The following is a 23269-nucleotide window of genomic DNA, read 5'->3' on the forward strand; positions in this document are numbered from 1 at the left end:
TTATGTTCCTGGGACTACATAGGCCCTCACCTTCCCACTCTGCTTGCATGCTTTACATCTCGTGAAAGGGGAAAAAAACCCAGTTATAGGGTAGCTCTTCACTGGGGTACTTCTAAAGTGGCTGACTCAGTCACCATGGCATACTTAAGTCTATTGGCGTGTTTATTTTTTTTCAATCTGGCAATATAATTTACTGAGTTAAGCGCTTGCTTCTGATGCCTGTCTGTGGTAAACAAGTTGCAAGCTCAAATCGTAATAGGACTAATACAGAGGCCCATGGTTAACAGACCAATAAACTCATTGCCTTTTACATTAGGTAATAGTAATGCCTGTAATATCCAGTAATTTAAAACTGAAAATTTGCGGGATTGGTTGCTATGTGTGGGCTAAATTTGAGAAGACCTACATCACTGGTTTTGGTGTGTTAAGATTTGTTTTCTTCCAACTCAGTGCTGCATGGGATCATAAGCTTGGAACACAAAAAATAAATAAACACAGACTGAACCTCGCTAATATATACTTTAGATTCTGAAAAAATATAAACCAATGGAAAAAAACGTAATTTTAGAGGAGGACAGTGTGAATAGGATTTAAATCTTCAACACCACAGAATTTTGAAATAATTTGTAACATTAATTTGCACTAATTATTTGCTCGTGATACATTTAATCAATGTATCTGTGTGCTAAAATGTATTGCTTGTGCTTGTTTAGGACTGTCAATGACGGCTATGCATCTAAATAACGAATTTAAATTAATTTAAGAGAAGACCAATACAAAACCAATTTTATTGCGAGGCAAACAGCAGTTTGAGATCTGTGATACCTAGAGAGTCTTAAGTTTTGGTCTTCCAACGATGCAGTCAAGAAAAATAACGGACGTTGGGCTGGCTAAGTGCAGGTTCACCATATTACAGCGTTTCACCAGGGGTACTAGTGCTCGAGTCCTAGGCATCCCGTTCACCGTTCATTCTAATTAGGAACTGGGTCTAACTGAACCAATTAAAGTGAAGCAAGACTACACATTAGGAAAATATATTGGAGCATGGTGTGTCTTAGGACAAGGAATTACCTAGTGGTTCTTATATACGCACCCTGTAGGCCTGCACTGTGTACACGTGGTTGTGCGAGTAATGTCCAGACCATGGGATGGTGAGGAGAGAACGAATATACATAGTAACAATGCGTATGCATGTGGTCAGGGTGCGTTTGTACAGTGCAGGATGTAAAACGAAAGAATTCATTTCACATGCAAGAAGCAGAATAATTCAAAGTTAATGAACGGGAGAGGCGCTTGCCAAAGGCAGTAACTTTATGTAAATGTGGAGGGTTCACTTTCAAGAGGGTGTACGAGGAGGCAAAACATGATTTTTGTTGGGGTTTTTTTTTTTACACCTCCTGGTCAGTTTCCACAGAGAGGAGAGAGGGGCAGGAAGTAACACTAAGAAGGAGGTATATTACACAGCAGAAACAGGAGCTCACCCTGCATCCAGCTACACCCTGACAGCAGAAAGTGCAATACTAGACGGTCACAACAGCAGCAGTAGCAAAGGTTGACTTGAGTTTTTTTGCATTCAGTTGCACCCTTATGGCAGTAGATGTTTCGAGGACTCTGGGAAAGCCGATTTGTTATTCTGATTCCAGCCTAGATTACTTGGTGAAATTTTAATTTACTCCAAAGTGGTCCAGAAGGATTATGCAGTTTTCTAGCACCAATCTTGGAATATTTTGAGGAAGATTAAAAAAAATCTGAATTATTGTAAATGGATAGAAACGGTGTAATTTAACGTTTCTGCAAAACACACACTTCTGCTGGTCTGATCAACTAACAGCAAAACAGGAATATATATATATAGGAGCTGCTCTCCACCTAAATGTGGAACTGCGCAGAGGTCCTTGCTTCCTTTTTTGAATAATTTATACAGTACTCTAAGCCTGAAAGAGTATTGTTTTGTTATATAATCACTGGAAATAAATAAAGGTTAAAGTAATGCTATAGTTGGGTGAAATGTTCTGTAACAACGTAGCATTTTAAGTTCTAAAAACCACAAAAAATTCACTAGTTCTAGTTATCTCCAGTAACTATGACTCGTGTCCTAAGTTAACTAACCATGTACAGTTTTCTGATCAACAATTTCATTGGAAATGTTGCAGTGATATTGTCAATGTTATCACAGAAAATGCCATGAATGATGTCATATGTGGGGTTATTAGCAGTGCATGGCAACGGCGGCCGTGCGGCACCCTTCCCCAAGACTCTATTCCCTAGGGCCCTTTTTATTATTAAAGGGAAGGGGAGCCCCGTGGCCCCCTCCCTGAGCCTTACTAGACTGCTGTTTTTCTTTTTTTGTTTTTTATTAAAGGGGAGGGGGGCCATGTGGTCTCCCTCCCGAACCTTATTAGGCTCTGGGGACACTAGCCCCCAGGGCTACTACTTAAAATAAAAGGAAGGGAGCCGTTTTTGGCACTAGGAACCCCATCCCTTGGGGCCTACATTAATTAAAGATGGGTACCCTGGTGCCAACTCCTGGTAGCCACCATACACTCAATGGGGGCTGCAGAGAGAGCCCCAGGGCCACATGGCTCCAGCTGGCTCCGCAAGGAGAAGGCACTTATGCTGCACCCTCTAGGTAGGAGCAATCTCTTGATCTGTTTCTTTGCCCGCATTAGTACGAGCAGGGAAGCAGTTCTCAAGTCTGCTCCCAGTTGGCTGGAAACTGGGAGCAGACTTGGGGTTTGCTCCCTTTAGGCGGAGGTTTTGAAAATGCTCCCACCAAATGGGAGCAAACACAAGATTCCCTGCCTGCCGCGGTGTGGGCAGGGGTACTACTGTGTCTTGGGGGTTTACTTCCCGGGACATAGCATGTGTGCCAGCAGTCGGCCATTAAAGGCTCAGGGAGGGGGGTACGCCTTAAAAATACTGCGTGTCCCAGGGGATGAGTTCACCGGGACCGCAAACGACCTGGGGATGGGGGCCTCATATCTCCAAAATAAATGACTTCGGGCCCCAGGGAAAGGGGTCCCGGGGGGCTGAAAAGAGTCTAGGGAGGGTGAATGCGCAATCCTCCCCATAAAAATACTGCAGACCCCAAGGGTTGGGGTCCCTGGGGCTGAAAACTGCCTGAGGAGAGGGGGGGGGGGGGGGTTACCCCCATTAAAAATAATTGCGTTGCACCTCCTGGGCCCTAGCCCACCCATGTGTGGGAGGGGGGGTTTAAAAAAACAAAGCGATTGTTTTGGATGTGTGAAAGGGTGTATAAGTTGTATATTAGTGTGTGAGTGGGTAAGTAGTTGTATTGTTGTGTGACTGGGTGTTTGAGTAACTGTGGGTGTTTGAGTGGGTGTGTAAGTGGTTGTATGAGTTTGTGAGTGGTTTTCCCAGTGGTTGTATGGGTAAGCGAGTGTATTAGTGGTTGTGTGGAGTGATGTCACTGACCAGGTCATGAGTGATGTAATATGTGAGGTTATAAGCAGTGCATTGCAGGGCCATCATTTCTAGTTAGTTCACGTAACGAGAACTACAAAATTTCTTTGGCTTTGTGCGTGTAAAATCTGAGCCTAAATAGAACATCTCTGTAACCTTTGGGTTTTTCAGTGAATTTCTAAGATTTTTTAAATTCCATTTCCCAACTATAATGTCCCTGTAACCTTTGGTTTTTATAAGTAAATTTCTACGTTTTGTTAATTTTATTTTCTAATTACACATCCCTGTAACCTTTGTTTTTTTCTTAGTTAATTTCTAAGATTTTTTAATTTTATTTCCTAGCTGTAGCCTTTTAGAATGAGTGTGTGACTGGCTGTATAGTTCAGGTAGAGGATGTGTGAGTGACTATATGGGTCTGTCAGTGGGTGTGTGGATGGCTGTTTAGCTCTGAGTGAGTAGCTGTATGGGTGTGTGAGTGGTTGTATGGGTCTGTGAGTGTGTAAGTGGTTGTGTGGGCATGAGAGTCTGTGAGTGGGTGTGTGAGTCTGGTAGATGGTGTTTGGGACTGTGAGTGCCTGGATAGATTTGTGAGTGTGAGTACCTGCATGGATCTATGAGTGGGTCTCTGAGTGCCTGTATGGATCTGTGAGCAGATTTGTTAGTGCCTGCATGAATATGTGAGTGGATCTCTGAGTGCCTTGTGGCTCTCTCAATGGCTCTGATACTGCCTGTGTAATTCTTTCAGTGGGTGTGAGAGTGCATGTGTGGGTTGTGACTATGTGAGTATTAGTGAGTGTGTGTGTGTGTGTGTGTGAGTGAGTGTCTGTGTGGATCCATGAGTAGGTGTAGGAGTGTGTGAGTGAGACTGAGTGGGTCTGTGAGTTGGTGTAGAAGTGTCTGTCAAGGAGCAACCAGGTCTGTGAGTGGTGCTATGGGTCTGTGAGTGGCACTGTGGGTGTATGTTTGCCTGTATGGGTCTGTGAGTGGGTGTTTGAGTGGTGCTATGGTTCTGTGATTGGGTTTGTGAGTGCCTTTGTAGGTCTGTGAGTGGGGCTATGGATCTGCGAGTGGGTGTGCAAGTGCATGTGTGGGTCTGTGAGGGGCTGTGTGAGGGCTTTTATAGGTGTGTGAGAGCTTGTGTGGCTCTGTGAGTGGTCTTGTTCTGCTAATACCTGCTTAACTCTGTGAATGGGTGTGTGAGTTCCTGTATGGGACTGCAAGTGGGTAAATAGATGCATGTGTCTGTAAGTAGGTGTGTGAGTACCTTCATGGGTATATGAGTGTCTCTATGATTTGATGCATACGTCTGAGTGGGTCTGTGAGTGCATTCATGAGTGGCTGCATAAGTTTGTGAGTGGGTGTGCGAGTGCCTGTGTGGGTCTCTTAGGAGGGTGTCAATGCCTGCATGAATGGAATGCATGCATGAAAGGAATTACGATTTTAAAAAAAACGGATTGCAAATTCATATTAATTGGTGAACATATATATTTGTGTTCATAATTCACATGATTAAATAAATTCATCTATGTTGATTTTATTATTCTGTAAAGAAAAGCATGTGCGTTTATATGTATGTACATATAAAAACTAAATTGGGTGTTTCACATGTGAAAATGGCCGACACCAGTACACTGAAAAATAAAGGGAATGGTAGTCCGTTCACCATTACTGATAAACAGTTGCTGCCCAATGAAATCATGACGTTATAAAATGTGAATGTGTAATCCTGGATATTGATATTGACACAGCCCAGGAGGGCGAAACGCATCTGCCAGTTATTCGATTGTCTGTCATGAACTTTGAATAAAGAATTGATTAACAAGAGCCTGCGAGTGCACGACGTACATTTGTGGGAAAACGTAAATGCATACACGAGCTCCGTCCTCATGAGCCATGGCACCCGCTTCAGTGAGAGCAGCAACTTTGACATGACAACAGGAAACATATAGATAGATAGATAGATAGATAGATAGATAGATAGATAGATAGATAGATTTGAAGACATCCAGAATCAGATGCCCAGACAGCCAGAAAAGCCTTCTGGTATTCCCTTGTAGAAGACAGACCTAGACGTATTTGAAGCATATTTGAAGACTGAATGCAACAGCATTACCTCCTCTTAGGGTAGGGTTACCAGATGTCTAAGGATATGTCTAAATATTAATCTGATCAGCAAAATGGTCACCCACATTACCAACGTCTCAGGTAATGAGAGCCCCTCCTGCCAAAAGAATAGGGTGGGCCCGTGTACTGTTATCCTAGTGGCTGTGGTCTGAACTAGCCAAGCTTGGTGCTTGGACATCCTGCACCGTAATTTGGGTTGCTCGCCATATAATCTGGAAACATTTGCTGTAGAGGTTGGCTCTTTTGGCATCCAACGTTTGCCAGACCCTTTTGAACTTTAATTGGGGTTTCCATAAACTGTGTCTAAATTATCTGATTGTTTGAAATCTCACCACGAGTCTGTTGTAAGCAGGGCTAGACATAGGAGTAAGTACATGTTACTTAGCTTCGTAAATATTAAACTCCTATTCCGTGGTAGCCACTTCCCCCACCTTTGCTACAGACTAACTGTCCTCTACCCAGTCTCTTTGGTATAAAGAAGTTCTTCTATCTTGCTGAGGAGAGACACAAGAAATTAATATTGGTTGTACAGCTGCTCGCAGACTGAAACAATATGTCTTAATCAGTGATACCGAAAGTACAGCCGGGGGCTACATGCGGGCCTCCTGACCTTCACATGCGGCCCCCAGCTGAACAACCGCACTGGGTTGCTGAGAGCGCTACCCTCCCTTAAAATGTTAATTAAACTGGCAAGTGCCTACTTACACTAACTGAAATATAAGAAAAGAATGAAATAAGGTGTCGTATACCTTTAAAAATAAAGTCTGTTAAAACATGAAATAGTGTATTTTATTAACATTCGTTTCAACTTAGTACATCAGATTATATCAGTGCTTTTATTGTTTTTTATTTTTAAAGTGACAGTTTTCAAAATGAGCATAGAAACAGTCACGTCTACTCCCAGCGTAGCAGCAATGCCGATACTGAACTAAAGGGCATGACTGTTATCACTCTCTGGGTTGTTATTATAGCTGGACAACATTATAGTTTAATAAATCAAACACAAGAAAAGTTTTAACAGCTCATAACTTGACCACATGTATTTTAAGGTGCTCTTACATGTCAAAATAAAGCAAAAAGGAGGCATAGTGAAATTAGACAGTTGCCTAGGATCACACAATTTGGTCCAGTAGGGAAGCCATGATTAATCACAGTTTTTATGTCCTCACGTTGTGCAATTCATTTTCATTCCAATTCAATAATTAAGTTTCTTCCCTTTTACACTTTATTCTCCAAAGGTAATGATAGCAAGCAGAGAAGGCTTATCCCAAGATGTGGTAGAATAATTTTTTAGACTCCGATACAACATAACAAAAAGCCCCACTGCCACTGGGCTTGCATCAATGCGGCTCTTGGGCATACCACTTACCTTACTTTGACCCCTGGGAAAGTATTAAACTCCTTCAGAATAGATTTTTCCATAGGGACGTTGATGCAAGATGCTCAAACTGTAACTAACTTTGTGGTAGACTATAGTTGAAGTACTAGTACTTATGACAGGAATTACTGCACATTTCTTCCACTTCATAGCACAGCTGGTCTATGTGACAGAGATACCCAAAGGAGTCAGTAAATACTCGTTAATGACAGGATGGCCATAAAATACCTTTTAGATGGAAATAAAGAACTGGGTAATAGATTTTATCTACTACAATAACGCATCAAATACTACATCTCACCCTAAAAACATATGTGAGCCACTCAGACAATATTGCACTAGACACAAGGCTGCTGATAGTCCAAATTTATATAAATAAGTAAAGTGCCTGTAAACTATGCATACTGTATGATATAGAGACTTGCACATGCAGTGACCTTGTACAATAGATACCACATGCTACATGATGCACTCAACTAAATTAATGCTAAAGATTGTTCTGCTAAATTAACTGTCCCGATTACGTTGTCAAGCTTATATAATTGTTTCTGTTTGTAAGAATTAAAAACAGAGTAGTAAATTGGACTTTTTCTTGCTCCAGGATTTTATTGATAAGTATGGCCTGTATACCATATTTTTGATGATGTATGAATGCAGTTATTTGTCAAAACAGATCTATTTGCCTTTTCTTTCATGTTAATAAAATAAATGTTGAGAACAATCTTATTTAATATTCTGGCCCGTGTTGGGATGTCATAGTTTGTGATGTTGGATTTGTTCACATGACTGCTCGCTCTGGATCCCAAGCCTTCGATTTCTGTTTGTCAAGTATTGAGTTCTTATCGTAGATCTTTTGAAGTGTTGCCACAAAAATGTGCAATTGCTTGCTAATCGTAGTTTGACTTCAGCTGTCAGCAGGTTGAAGCACGCACCGATCTGGACATTCAGAGAAGATGCAAAATGTAGAAAAGATGAATGAAATATAATTTAAAAAATATGAATCTTGAGCACAGCTTTTAATCTCTTTGTTATGGCCACTGCAGTGGTCATCGTCTGAGGCACTGCCTGAGCCGTTTTGCCGGGAGGTAAGGCCAGAGGTTTGAGGGCAGAGGGCCCTTGCCTGCGAAAACTGCTGACTGGTACCTCTTTTAAACATGCGAAGCCACGTTTTCTGAATTAAAATAGGTAGAGATATGTCTCAAGACATCATTAAGCACTTTAGCCCTGGATTATATCTCCTGTTGTCTTTTAAAAACTTAATGTGGCAGGAACATCTGAATGTGGAGACTATCTGGGAATCCATTCTTCCTCCTAAATTTTGTCAATGCAGAATTCCAAATGATTGCTGTTGTGTGAAACAGAGCGCCGTGTGGGACAGCTATCAAGTGAATTTGATAGCATGCTGCAAACATATAGAGTGCACATACTTTGTGTTCAGACTTCTCTAAGTGCAATGTAAAGTGCAGAGTAAAGGTCATGCAGTGAAGCAAACCAGGTGGGTAGTTTGCCTTTTGCTATCAATCAGGCGTTTGTTAAGCGTGACTACTCACCCCGTAAGGGTCTCGAGGTGCTGGGGGTAGGGGGGTGCAGGGTCTAGTCCTTCAAGGAGCGGGTCGGTCAAAGAGACAGGTTTTGAGGTTTCTTGCGAAGATGGGAAGCAATGTTGTCTGTCGGAGGTGGAGCGGAAGGGCGATCCAGGCCCTGGCTGCAAGGAAGGAGAAGGAGCGGCCTCCCGATGTGGTTCTTCTGGTGCGGGGGACCACGGCGTAGGAGAGCTGGGTTGATCATAGGGTCCTTTGGGGGTGCGTGGAAATTGAGTCGGCTGTTCAGGTATGCTGGTCCGGTGTTGTGGAGGGCCTTGTGTGCGTGGGTGAGCATCTTGAAGGTGACTCTGGCCTCGATGGGGAGCCAGTGGAGTGTGCGCAGGTGCTGGGAGATGTGGCAGTGTCTTGGCAGGTTGAGGACCAGTCTTGCGGCGGCATTCTGGATGTTCTGTAGCTTGCGGGTGAGGTTTTTGTTTATTCTGGCATAGAGTGCGTTGCCGTAGTCGAGTCTGCTGGTGACCAGGGCGTGAGTGATGGTCTTTCTGTGTTCAAGGGGGATCCATTTGAAGGGCTTATGAAGGAGGTGGAGGGTGTGGAAGCAGTAGGACGAGACTGAGTTGATCTGGCGTTCCATTTTGAGCTCGGAGTCCAGGATGATTCCCAGGTTGCGTGCGTGGTCCATGGGGGTGGGCGGGTTTCCGAGGGCAGGGGGCCACCAGGTGTTGTTCCAGGCATCGGGGTTTGGGCCCATGATGAGTACTTGTTGGTGTTTAGTTGTAGGCAGCTGTTTTTCATCCATTTGGTGACTGCTTCCATGCCTTCTCTAATATTGTCTGGTGGTGTTGGATTCGTTGGATAGCGAGAGGATTAGTTGGGTGTCGTCTGCGTATGACACGATGTTGAGTCTGTAGGTTCGGACGATGGGGGCGAGTGGAGCCATGTAGACGTTGAAGAGCGTAGGGCTGAGGGAGGACCCCTGAGGGACTCTGCAGGTGGTTGGTGTAGGGTCCTAGTGGAAAGGGGGGGGGGGGGGAGTCTGACCCGCTGCGTACTGCCGGAGAGGAGGGAGCGGATCTATTTGAGGGCCTTGTCCTGGATCCCTACGTCGAGGAGTCTGCGTATTAGGGTGCGGTGAGAGACTGTGTAGAAGGCCGCTGAGAGGTCAAGGAGGATCAGAGCTACTGTTTCTCCTTTGTCCAATAGGGTGCGGATGTCTTTGTTGCGGCGAGTAGGGCGGTTTCCGTACTGTGATTTTTTTTTTTTTCTGAAGCCGAATTGGGAGGAGTTGAGGATGTTGTGCTCTTCGATGAATGTGGCGAGTTGGCTGTTGATGGCTTTCTCAATTACTTTCGCTGGGAACGAGAGCAGGGAGATGGGTCTGTAGTTTTTGAGGTCAGTGGGGTCCTCCGAGGATTTCTTCAGGAGGGTTTGACCTCGGCGTGTTTCCAGTTGTCGGGGAACGAGGCGTTCGCCAGGGAGCTGTTGATGGTGTGGCGGAGTATGGGTGCGATGGTGTTGGCTGCTCTGTTGAAGATGTGGTGGGGACAGGGGTCTGTGGGGGACCCGGAGTAGATTGACTTCATTGGTCTTCAGTGTGTCTTTGGTGATGAGGGCTGTCCAGTTGTCATTCGCTTGCTTCAGGGTGTCGGGGGTAGTGGGTGTTCATTGTGTTGGTTGTCTTTGTCGAAGTTGTCGTAGATGCTCTTGATTTTGCGGTGAAAGAAGGTGCTGAGTTTGTCGCAGTGGTCTTGTGAGGGAGGAACGCCCATCGATTCGCTGGTGGGTTGGGCGAACTCCTTGATGATGTTCAAGAGTTCTTTGCTGTTGTGTGCGTGTGTGGATATTCTGTCTTCAATCGCTTTTTTCTTGTGTTTCTGATGAGTTGGTGGTGGGCGTTGGTAGCGGCTCTAAAGTTGTTGTGTGCGTGTGTGGATTTGGTGTTCCTCCGGGCCTTTTTAAGGCGGTGGCAAGTGTGTCTGGACTCTCAAAGTTCGGTGGTAAACCATCTGGCTTTCTTGGCGTGGGGGGTGTTGTTTTTTTTGAGGGGGGGCTATGGTGTTGGTGCTGTCTGAGATCCATCTGTGCAGGGTTCGGGCTGCGGTGTTGGGGTCGTCGTTTCCGGTGATGGTTGGGGTGGAGTTGCTGAGTGAGGAGGTGAGCTGGTCGTGCTGGTGTCTGTCAATAGTGGGAGTTCTGAAGGTGAAGTGGACGCTTCGGTGGTCAGTCCATGGGAGTTCGGTGGTGTGGCTGAAGGTGATGGAGTTTCCTGTTTTGAAGAGGGGGTCGAGGGTGTGTCCTGCTGAGTGCGTTGGTTCGGTCACGATTTGGCGGAGTCCAATGTTGTGGAGGTTGTCCAGGAGGGATGTGGTGTTGGGGTCCAGTTGGTTGTCGAGGTGGAAGTTGAGGTCTCCCAGCAGGGTGTAGTTGGTGGATGTGATGGCATGCGGGGAGATGATGTCCGTGATGGAGTTAGTGAACGGTCCGTGTGGTCCAGGGTGTCGGTAGATGAGGGTTCCTTGGAGGGTGGTGGTAGGGCTGGTCAGTATCTTGAAGTGAAGGTGTTCCATCAGGTCTGTGGTTTCATCGGAAAGTGTGCTCAGGCGGAGGGTGGATTTGTGGACGATGGCGATTCCTCCTCCCGGGCGGGTGGGATGGTCCTTCCTGGAGATCTTGTATTCTTGGGGAATGGCGATGGCAATGTCTGGCCCCGAGGTGGAGGTGGTCCAGGTTTCGGTGAAGAACGCTACGTCTGGGGTGGTGCTATCTAGGAGGTCCCAGATTTCAGTGGCGTGTTTGTGGAGGGATCGGACGTTGAGGAGGATGCATTGCAATGTCTTCGGTATGGGTGTGTTCTTGCGGTCGGGTTGTGCTGGGTCCCTGTTACTATCGGTGCTGTAGGTTTGTCTGCAGCGGTGACAGCTGAAGGGTTCGTGGGTGTTGGCTGGTGAGGCCAGCATGCAGTTGTTGCAGCCTGGGTTGAGTGCATGAAGTGCTGTTGGGTCGTAGCGTTGCTGGTGCGAAGGTTCAGGGTTCCTGGCACTGGTCGCGGTCGGGGCGCTGACGGGCCTGCCTTTAGCGCACCAGCGGTGCGGCTGCACAGCGGCCGCCATTAAGTAGGGGTTGGGGAGGGCTCGACAGCTGGGAGGTGGGAGCTGGGAGGGGAGCTGGATTGGGCCCGTCGTGCTGGCCGTGCTGGTTGGGGAGGAGCCGAGGGGGCAGCAGCGGCAGGGAAAGCGGGCAGGAAAGGAGGGAAAAGGTGAGTAAAGGAAAAAGGAAATAGAGCAGAAAGAAGCAGAATTGCAGAAAGGAGAAGAAAAAGAGGGTAGAAAAACGATGGAAAAAACGAGTGAAAAACGGAGCTAGAGAAAGGAGATCAGAGGCCCACTGGACCATCCGGGATGAGGTGCAGGGAAACCTGCGGGTGGATGAGGGCCTCGAGCACCAAACACTCAAGAGTGCAGGGGCAGGCCTCACTTAATGGTGGAGCTGCGAGGCAGGGGGGAGCAATTTCACTGACAATGGGTCAGTGGTCTTGCTCGCTTGTCCCCGCAGCGGCCGCCATTAAGTAGGGGTCGGGGAGGGCTGGACAGCTGGGAGCGGGGAGGGGAGCGGGATTGGGCCGGTCGCGCTGGGGGGGTAGGGACCACGGGGGCAGGAGCAGCAGGGAAAGCGGGCAGGAAAGGAGGGAAAAGGAGGAGTATAGTAAATAGAGCAGAAAGGAGCAGGAATGCAGAAAAGCGCAGAAAGGAGAAGAAAGAGGGTAGAAAACAGAGTGAAAAGCGGTGCTGGACATAGAGGTTTACTGGACCACTAAGGATGAGGCACAGGGAAACCTGCGGGTGGAGGAGGGCCTCGAGCACCAAACACTCGAGAGTGCAGGGGCAGGCCTTACTTAATGGTGGAGCTGCGAGGGAGGGGGAGCAATTTCACTTACAATGGGCTACATTACCCCCAACCTCTCTGCTATGGCAGAGAGGTTGGGGGTAATGTAGCAATTGCTTCTTTTCAAAGTGCCTGGTTACCTCTCCTCGGTAGAAGGGCATGTGGGCTGTTCGACGCCTCGAACCATGACTGACCAAAATCTGCATTTGATATTTTTAATGGGCTTGGGATATCACTGCTCCAGAAGCGTTGTGAAGGCAAGACCTTCTTGTGAGTTTTTAGGCGATCACCTACCTCTCCGCTCTCTGATATCTGGGCCTTCCTCCCTACTGAGCCCAGTCTCTTGCATCATAGTTTTCAGATTACTCCTGGGTAGCAGTTATTTGTTATTTTCTTAAATGACTCCTGAATATTTAGGCATGTGTTCACATTTTTACCCTCTTGTTGCCCTACTGTAAAGAGACTTTTTCATTGCAAAACATTTGCAAAATAACTGCTCTGAAGGAAGTCCCGTTGCCAGTTAAAACATCAGCAAGCGTACATTGGCAAGTTCTTATACAGATCACCAAAGTGTGCAGCAAGGATTGATCCAGAAATCTATCTCCAAAGGCTTTGTGACGCCTGCATCTCCCTGTGCTGCAATGTGCTCATGAGAATTAAGTCTGGTTCCTTCCTCCCCGCAAAGCAGTTTAATCGTTGTTCTCTGTGAGACTGAAAAACTGCTTAGAGCCTCAAGGCTTTACCCACTGTGTATAAAGACAAATACCAGTCCAGCTTTAATGCTTCATGATTATGTAGTCTTTATTTTAGCACCAGTCCATATCTGCTGTGTATACTGAGGCATCGGTGTGGAGATGTAAAGTTACTGGCAACCTGTGGAAGTCAGAGCTCTCTCAAGGCAAGAGGAATTCATATCTTCAGTTGCATGAAACCAAGTGATGGGGGAGGGGAGGCTTGTGAAGGACAGTCTGGTCATTTGTTTCTACGAGGAAATTATTTTGAATGAAGTAGAGACATTCCTTAAAGTGATGAACATAATTCTTGCTTAAAAACTATACTTGCTACAATTTCAATTTACTAGAATTTCGATTTTTTGCACTTTTATTGGTGGTTGCTGTTTAGTTCCATTTAACATCATCAAAACATGACTGAAAGCAAGCATAAATTGGTAATGAAAAACCAAAAGAGTTTATGGCAATTCTTGAAGCCATAGCTTTAGAGCTATGGCCACGCGCTCAGGGCTGGAAACGCTTCTTCGATAAAAATTGTTTCTCTTCATGTAGTTGTTGAATTGCAAATCAAAATTAACAGCTATGTAATTAAGCTGTGACTTTCATATGTGTTGATATATTTTGGCTCTTAATTGGGCACCTTGTGTGAATTCGTATTAATGTTTAATATGAAATTAACTAAACTTAGTTTGCTATTTTATTAAGTTAGTAGATATACTAAATGCGTTTTAACAAGTCATCAGAGAAGAACACTTAATTTCAGCTCAAAGAACAATTCCAAAGAATATAGCACATTTCCAAAGGTAGTAAGACTTTCCAGTCTCTCTTTTTAATTATGGGTTAATTCTTATAGTTGTGGGGCAATTAATAATATGGCTTTTTAGTACAGGCTGCTAATTCTTGTTTAATATTTCATTTAACTACTGTGTAGCATGTCATCACCTCAACAGTATGTGCTGGCTGTTCTACTGATGCTATCCCTAATGTATGCAGAGGTAAATTTTGTAAGGACTACAAATGTGTAAAAGAAATGACAGCTACACCCAGATAAAGAATAATGATGCCTAGTGGGTCAAAGAATTGCCAACTTTCTGGGGTTCTACAATTGAGACACCTTTTCTGCTTTTTTTGTCCTTATTTCCTACAGAGTTAATCATGCCATCTGACCAATATGAACTACAGCTGCAGAACAACATAGTCAGTCCTGGGAGTGTTCCGAATTGGCCAGTATGCAGATTAGACCAGGCAACCTCAACAGTCACTGCATTGCAGCAGGGTCAGGCAAACCTGTTACTTGGGCACAAAAATATCCTTTTTGTCTGAATGAAAGCACATTAATATGAGTTAATGAACGTTGATTGTTTTTCTTTATATACAGGTAGAGTCTCTATTTATGTCACTATCTGAATTGTCTGCTTGTTTAAAATACAGATTTGTAGTTTTACTGTTGCCGCTAGGACATCTCAGTTAAATGTCTTTTTTGCAGAGATGTGTATTAAGTCCCATGGCAGCAGTTTCAAATGACGCTGGTAGCAGATGTTGTATGTAAAATAGGGTTGCCATTATATAGTAGTAATGCCTGACGTAAAAAAATGATCATTAAAATGAGAAATATTTGATATGTTTGGACACATGCTGGCTGGAAGTTGTAGTTTTTACTGTCTATCAAGTTTAGGTAACTACCATCTTAAATCGAACATTACTCATTGTTTGCGTCCAGGTTTAGATTATTGTTTCCCCTCATACAGTGGGCACCCGGTCAGTAAATGATAGGAGTGGAAATTACAACAAAAGGTGTTAAAAACCGAGTTTTGATGCTGGCGCCATGCCCACATGCATGCACTGCATGCTCTGTCCCTACCCTTTAGTGTGTAATTGAATGGTTCAACTTTTTCACCTTTATCTGTGGATCAGAATCTCATTCATTAATGCTCTGCAAATTCGAATACACCTCGAGGTTCTTTATTTTTTTAAATCTTGTCTGATATTGTTCTCTCTCTCTTCTTTGCTTTCAGTGTATGTAACACTATTCGGATTAGTTTGACCTGGTTAGTCTAGGAGATTCCTTCTTCTGTAGATACCATGTTTTGCAGTTCTGACTAGACCAGGCAGGTTCATAACTTGACTCCTCCTCAGCTGCCATGGTCAAGCCCTGTTCTTGCACACTAGAAGAAGAAGAGGATGTTGAAAAGGAGGAAGCTGCCCAGTCAGTGAATAACAAACCTTGTTGAATAGAAAAGTGTGATTTTAACCCCCTAACAAGGTAATCATGAAAATTGAAAGACATCAGGAAGCTTTAGATTCCCTCCCCCCGCGCACCCCCTTCCCCCCCCCCCCCCCCCCCCCCCGTCACAGAGTTCCTCTCTAGTCCGATACCTAGAGCAGTCAGGCTGCTAGGTTCATCTGACACCGAACATCGAATATTCTCTTGACACAAGTATATGGCACTGAACACCTCCCTGCTATTCTTGAGCCTAGTTGAGCAGAATCTTGCACAAGTGACCGGCTTCATTCACAGTCTGCAGTAAGCTCGCATTAGCCTGAAACCTATCTCCTGAGGCGGAAGCCGGGAGGAACGCTCGTTTTTGTAAAAATTGAAATCTGATTGAATTGTCTTTACCTGTGTGTATCACCTTCCCCTGGGCACTCCCCCTCCTCAACTTGCTCAGTTCTCCCCGCGCAGCCGATCTAAACGCTGCTGCGGGTCAGAGAACAAATTTGCCGCCATTACACGGGAAGCCAGTCCACGCCCACTGCCCTGAGGCCACGCCCCTCCCTTCCCCTTCAAAGCGATGTGCCTCTCCCGGACGCGCGCTGCGGGCGCGTCGCCAGCGCGCCGAAGTCCCCCTGCACCTCCCAGCTCGACACCTATCAGTTACTCCGCAGGCACACTTCTGCAACTCAGGAATAGTATCCCTGACCTCTGTCTCCATACAATCTTACTCGAGGAGCGTCAAAATAAATGCAGCCATTGCTCATACAGACTCACTCCTCACTCCTCCCCCAAAACCCGCACAATCAAAATGGCCCTGCTTAACTGCAGATCCCTCCCCAAACACAGTACCGAGATCAACCTTCTCATACTGGACAACGATATCGAGGTGCTGTTCCTTACGGAAACCTGGATCAACTCAGCCTCAGACCCAGACATAGTCCAAGCTCTACCCCCGGGTTACCTAATTAAACACCTTGACAGACCATTAGGGCCAGGAGGTGGCATAGCAATTATCACCAAAGCCCACCTCTCCTGCCAGTTCAAGGACAGCCCAATGCTCGACTGTGAAAACATCCACTTCTCCATACACCTCTCCCCGGAGAAAACTCTGTCGGGACTGTTGGTCTATCGACCCTTGGGTTCACTTGGACAGTTTCCTAACTCACTAGTGGATACAGCTACCTCACTAGCCTGTCTCTCCTCCAACTTCACAGTGTTAGGAGATCTCAATATTCATTTCGACGACCCAGGGAACAAAATAGCTGTAGCTCAAAGACCTCAAAGAAGATCTAGCCGCACTCAGCCTCTCCTTCAAAAATCTCCACCCCACCCACATAAAGGGCCATCTCTTGGACCCAATTTTCTCAAATATTCCGGAACTCACCACATCAATACCCCTCCCTATCCCCTGGTCAGATCACCACCTGATTCTTCTAAATCACCCGATCACCACCGAAGCCACTCATAGCCACTCATAGCCCTCCACCCCAGGCACCCTCCCGCCCGTGGCACAAACTTGACACGGGTGCATGGATCAGCCAGCTGACAGCCTCCACTCCCACTCTGGATCCGGACCCCTCGCTAGCAGACATCCAAATTCGAACTTGGATAGAAACATCCCTAGACTCGGTCCTCTCCTATAAACACCTCCCCAGTAAGAGGGGATCATTCAAATCACCTTGGTTCACCCCAGAATTGCGCGAATTGCGGAAAAAATGCAAAAAACTAGAACGCCTCTGGAGGAAAGACTGGGCCTCAAACAGCAGAGAAACATATAAATCATCCATGAAACAGTATAAAACCTGTATAAAAGATACGCAAGCTGCCTATTTTGAAGGAAAAATTCTAGCTGCAGCTAACTCTTCCAAGGAGACCTACCGCATTGTACGGTCACTTATGAAAGTCCCCGAACCTCAGCCCGTCGCCGACCCTACCGGCGCTAGATGCACCCAACTTGCCGAGTTTTTTTCCTCTAAAATCCTCAAAATCCTAAAGACCTTCTAAAAGACCTTTTAGAGTTTTTTTCCTCTAAAATCCTCAAAATCCTAAAGACCTTCCCCCATCTCCACCACCCGCCAGACCCACCAGCTCGGCCCACCGACCGAGACGCCCCCTTCCTGGACGCCTTCTCCCTTATATCCACTGAGACGATGGTGGCCACCCTCAACCAAGTTAAGAGCGGCTCCCCGGCCGATCCAGCGCCCATGAGCAAACTGAAATTAGTCGCCCCTACAATATCTCCCCTCTTGACCAGGCTGATTAATGCCTCCCTCTCCCAAGGGATAGTTCCCACAAACTGGAAAAGTGCGATCGTACGCGCCCTCCTCAAGAAACCCCACCTCGACCCCATGGACCCCTCCAACTTTAGACCTATTTCCCTCCTCCCAGGCATCAGCAAAGCGGCGGAAAAAATCGTGAATGAACAGCTATCCACCTTTTTAGAGACCCACAACCTCCTTTACCACTCCCAGACAGGGTTCAGACCAGGACAGGGGACCGACACCGCCCTCCTGGCCGTGACAGAGGAGACCAGATCCATCTTGGACGCAGGGGGATCAGTGGCAGTGATCCTCCTGGACCTGAGCGCCGCCTTTGACACGGTGGACCATACCATCCTCCTCCACCGTCTTCACAAAACTGGAGTCACTGGGACCGCCCTGGCCTGGTTGAAATCGTTCTTAGAGCATACGACCTTCCAAGTAGTCATGGTCATTCCAAAGCCCTTCCCCTTCAGTGTGGGGTTCCCCAGGGATCGTCCCTGAGCCCCACGCTTTTTAACGTTTACATGGCCTCTTTAGACGACAGTCTCACCATTCGGCATAAAGGTGGTCATGTACGCCGACGACACCCAACTAGTCGTCTCCATCAATCAATCCGACCAGTCCATGGAGAATCTGGTCTCCTGCCTGCAGAGCATATCTAAATGGATGGGCGACTCCCGCCTCAAACTCAATGGCGAGAAGTCGGAGATTATGCTCCTAGGTGACCCGCACAAACTCCCCAAGTCTCTCGCCTGGCCACCCAGCATGGGCTTCCCCCCCTATACCAAAAAATGAAATCAAGAGCCTAGGCATCTGGCTTGACCAGGGACCTTAGCTTCAGAGCCCAAGCGAGAAAGACAGCCGGCACATGCTTTGGTCTCTTGCGAACTGCCCGGAAGATCCTCCCTGTTATCCCTCCCCAGTCTAGAAAAATTCTTTTCCAGGGCCTTATCATCTCTAGATTGGATTACGGGAACGCCCTGTACCTGGGTGCCCCAGTAGCTGTCATCAAAAAACTCCAGCACGTTCAGAATGCCGCAGCAAGAATCCTCACGGGGACGAAACCCAGATGCTCTGCTAAACCCTCCCTCAAAGCTCTCCACTGGCTCCCCATTCAGGAGCGCATCGCCTTTAAAACCCTGTGCATCTCTCACAAAATCCTCCAGGGTAAAGGCCCCTCCATACTAAAACCACTCATTAAACCCCACAAATCCACCAGACAGCTTAGGTCAGATTCCCTTTTCCTTGCCAGCATCCCTAGAATAAAAAGAGCGCGTACGGGTGGGCGCCGCTTCGCATACAACACCCCAAAGCTCTGGAATAGCCTCCCCCTCAGCATCCGTAAAGAAACCAACCTGCTGCCATTCCGCAGGCTACTGAAGACCTGGCTCTTCCCCCAATAATTCCCCCCCAGGAGCACTTCAAGCTGACACGACAGCACTGGGACGCCCTTGGGTAGCTACGCGCTTTACAAATCCAAAATCAAATCAAATCAAATCTGGGTTTCCCATGTGGTGTCATTGATCTGTCTTCTGAGGAATTAAGTGCTTTTGGATTATCCCCTGATTGGCACACTTCCATGGAAGTTACTTTTCATGGCAGACAAGCCAGATGTGTCTGTCAGTTGGGCCAGGATCATCTGGCTCTGGAACTGTAGCAGGATCTACATTTCCTCTCAGACTAACGTGCAGGCTTTGCCTCTGTTTGATCTTCCATTTTTAGCTTGCACTCCTTTTTGGATGGTTCAAGTGTGAAGGCCAGGCCAGCTGATACCTCTCTCTCCTTTCAGTATCTGGTGCCTATGCTGCTGCTTCTATCAACCCAGGGCTCTGGGCACCTGACCACTGAAAACCAGGACTATGCATAATCAGGCAGGTGGTCTGCTTTGCAGTCAGTCCCTTGAAATGTGCTTATTGAACCATTAACACCCCCCCCCCCCCAATTTGCTTACATTACTCATCAGAGTTATTTCAATCCATAAAGTATATTGATCTCTGTAAATAGTATCCTAAATCTAAGATGTATATATTCACTTTTTCATTTATCTTATATCAGTGTGTGCTTCTAGTGGTCTCCAGTAGGGTTACACTGTAATGATTTTCAGTGAGTTCCTTTTTGATACAAATATTTAAACACAACAACACCCTATTGGTATAAAGCATTATACTGTGAGATATCGGATTTAGATTTCCATTTTTTATCTTAATCGATGGTTCTCAGCTCTGAAAACCTTTAGGTTGATTAAATGGATTCGAAATTCAGCTATGATGTGGCAACAGTGGGAAACGAAAGTTGTTTCTCATTGTTATTGCCTCATGCTTGCTTCCCCTTGTGTTTCCCCATCTCCCCAGGCTCTCCATAGGCCCAAGCAGAGTGGCAGAATGATGGCTGGAAATCTCGCCTGCTGTCTCACGCATCCCTCAGGTGCCCAAAGACCTAAGTTAGGCAAACGTTACAGGTTTGTATGCTGCCTGGGTCAACCACCACATTCCCTATTAGACACAGATGGCACCTGACCTTCATTGGCTTTGTAAATATGTAGCGGTGAAAAGCGGATCTGCCAATCATCAGGGTGGCACAAGTGCTTCACTCTCAATACGAGGGTGGAGAGCAAGCTTTGTGTAGAGCCTGGGAGTGAAGGGCCAGAGGGTTGTGAGAGTGTGCGGTAGAAGGCAGGTATTTCTTGTTTTTAAAATAATATATAGGGGAGGGGAGGATAGGTTTATGCTGAGGGTGAGGTCTGAGGTTGTCAGGATGCCAGGTATTCATTTCTTAATTTTTGGTGAAAAAATTTGAACATGCCTACAGAACACACACAAAAGAGTAACTTTATCCTACATGATAAAAGGTGAACCAGGAGCGCACACAAGTGGTGATCAATTGACCTTAATGTATTTGGCTTTTAGTTACCAGATTTTAATATAAACATTTTAGTATTTTGGAGGATATGTTGTAGGGGATGTCTGTAAATGCGCACAGCCATATTTCAGATTAAACCCATTCTTGTGTTGGAATTAGTCTAATTTAGGCCAAATGATGTGTAGATAACGTGTTCATAGAGTTAATTCTTATGTCCAGTTAGATGAGGAATAATGGCTAATCCGGAGCATGTGGAATGTACACACTTACTCATGTATGGCGAGTGCAGCGACTGGTTATCAGATTTGCCCCGAGGGTAGGGGCAGGTAGAGCAAAGTGAATGGCTGTACAATTAATTTAGAAACTCTTCAGTCCATGTTGGGCATTGTTAAAAAGACAGTGGTTATGAGTAAATATTAACGTCCAAGTTTTTCATATACATTTCCATAGGTTATTTTTTTTTAATCCTATATTAAAATGGTGCAGTTTTCGATTTACATTGTGTGCTACATTTTTGTTGTTGTGATGGGAAATTGCTTTCCAATTAAAGATTATATACACTTGGCGAAATAGATTTATTTTGTATTCTAAAGAAATCCTATCCAACATATGTATTTGGGAATTGGGTTAATATTAATCAATATAGGTTGCAAATTCATATTGAGCTGGTTTCTTAACTCAGACCTCAGATCTCCGCATGCAGGGTGCATCAAGACTACCCAACAGCACCATATATGTTGTGGAAGCTGGGTATTTAGGTAAGTGTTAACTGTTCTTCTTTTCTTTTTACAGCTACCCTTTTATTTCCCACCAAGAGCAATGCATGATCTATCAAATGACGTGCAAACTCCACTTTTATTCTAGTTTTTTATGGTCATAGCCATGTCAATGATACATTGTAACCATGCAATTAATTTCCTGAAGAACTCCTAATTTTAAATACTCTTTTCTCAGCTTAAGTCCAGATTGTTGAAGCAACACTTTATTTTAAGAGAAATGATTAAAAAATGTAGTTCGACCCCAAATTCGTATGTTTACTTTCTAAATTATCCAAATATCAACATTTAAATCGGCAGTGGAAATTCAGTTTTTGCTAGTGTACACGATTCATCATATCTTTGACTATATATGTTAAATGAAACCGCTACAACACACCCGCCACTACATAGATGACAGGTGAATTTCAAAATCTATCTTTTCCAAATGTTTGGGCGTAAGGGAAGCTAAGACCTAAACCTTAGCATGACCTAGTTCTGTGGCATAAGTTTGTTGAGCACCCTAAAATAATTTGTTTACAAAGTAGCTTTTGCAGCATGGTAAGTGTCATAAAAATACAAATTCCTTCCCTTCCAACAACTTTCTCTTCTCTCTTAAACTGAACTCACTTTACCTCTCATATTAGGGGCTGCCTAATGGCCTGTTTTTCTGGATGAAAGAAAGTTGTAGAGTCTTTGTGTATCACAAAAAGCGAAGGGCACAATGCTTGATTTGTCTTCTCTCACTGATGATTCAATTGGGCCACTCTTGTGCCTACGGACCAGGCTCATAGTGTGCACATCATTCTGTATGCTGCTGCAAAAGTGACAGGAACACAATTCGCCAGGCTACCTCACATCTATATGAGAATACAAGCAACCCTGACATGTACTCTTTTTGTGCCTCCTCAGTGAGACCCAGATCTGGGCATACTTGTCCCACTGAGGGTGCGCACAAATATATTTCAATTTTACCATCAAACAGTTTAATGCTTGCTATTGATTTCCACATCTACAATGTTTTATTTTTGCTACTGATAATTTCTTTTTAATTTTCATTGTTGTGAGCTCTATTTTCCAATGTCTGGTTCTTCCTTTAAAGTCACACAACTCCAGGTAATGGTGGACTTTCTGCAAACCTTATTTTCTTTAGGTGCTTACCAAGGAGGTGCATCTTGCTGGAAGTACTAACCCCCATTCTTGTGAAAATTGTACACTGACTATAAACAGCTGGCATATCCCGGCAGGAATCATAGAATCTATATACATACATTTTTCATTTTACAGCTATATATTACCCAGTGAACCAATATAACAGACTATAGGTAAAGAACATTCAAAATAATATCGCAGATTTACCAGAAAGCAAATCCCTTATGAATCAAAAGAAAATCTTCAACCGCTAGTAGTGATGAGAAAAGGTTTTCAGTGCTTGCCACCCACCACCACCACAAAACAGAAGTTGAGGTACTCGGCTAAGGTTAAAATGTTCAACTCTTCTACAAATGTGAATATCTGTAACAATCTAATCCCCTTAGGTAAGCCAATATAGAGCACACAACTATCTACAACGTATTGTGTACATAAGAGTGGTGTACATAAAAGTGGGGGGGGGGCTACAAGATAGATGGTCATACAGGATAATTGGGGGCCTATGGGTGGAGGGGATTGTAGAGAGTGTGGGAGTGGAGAGGGTTGATTATTGGAGAGATATTAGGTTCTGGCAAGATGCTGTTAAAAGAGAGATGTCTATTTGCATCTGGAAGGGGAGAAAGGAGGATGCTTGTTGGATCTGGACTCTGATCTTGTTCAGCTTCTCTGGATATTAGAGGAGATGGCTTGCTATCTTGTTTGCCCCTATTTGCATCTCTTGTTTTCCATTTGTGATGTTGATGTGCTAAGAGATGCAGGTGCTGCTGTATACTGTGATATTAGACGTCCGGTAAGAATGGGACTTTGCACAGAGGGATTGAAACTGATGCTGCGCCTCTTCATGATATTGCAGACTGACAGCAGGAGTAGGTGTGATTCTGTTGAACCTCTGGAGACCCATGATCAGACTGATTGCAGTGTTGTGGATGCTCTTCAGAGGGTAGA

At 45.3% G+C, this 23269-nt stretch overlaps 1 protein-coding gene across 1 annotated transcript in view; it reads left to right on the plus strand.

Annotated features, from left to right (window-relative positions):
• The window catches only part of NUP210 (nucleoporin 210), a 451814-nt gene that overhangs the window by 118173 nt on the left and 310372 nt on the right, over window positions 1–23269 (plus strand). The window contains exons 7-8 of the mRNA XM_085624815.1: window positions 14230–14388; window positions 21107–21175. Of these exons, the coding sequence (XP_085480941.1) occupies window positions 14230–14388; window positions 21107–21175 (228 nt within the window). The remainder of the gene's footprint in view (window positions 1–14229; window positions 14389–21106; window positions 21176–23269) is intronic.

The sequence above is a fragment of the Triturus cristatus genome, chromosome 9, assembly GCF_964204655.1.
Source record: "Triturus cristatus chromosome 9, aTriCri1.1, whole genome shotgun sequence".
In the NCBI taxonomy this organism is placed as follows: domain Eukaryota; kingdom Metazoa; phylum Chordata; class Amphibia; order Caudata; family Salamandridae; genus Triturus; species Triturus cristatus.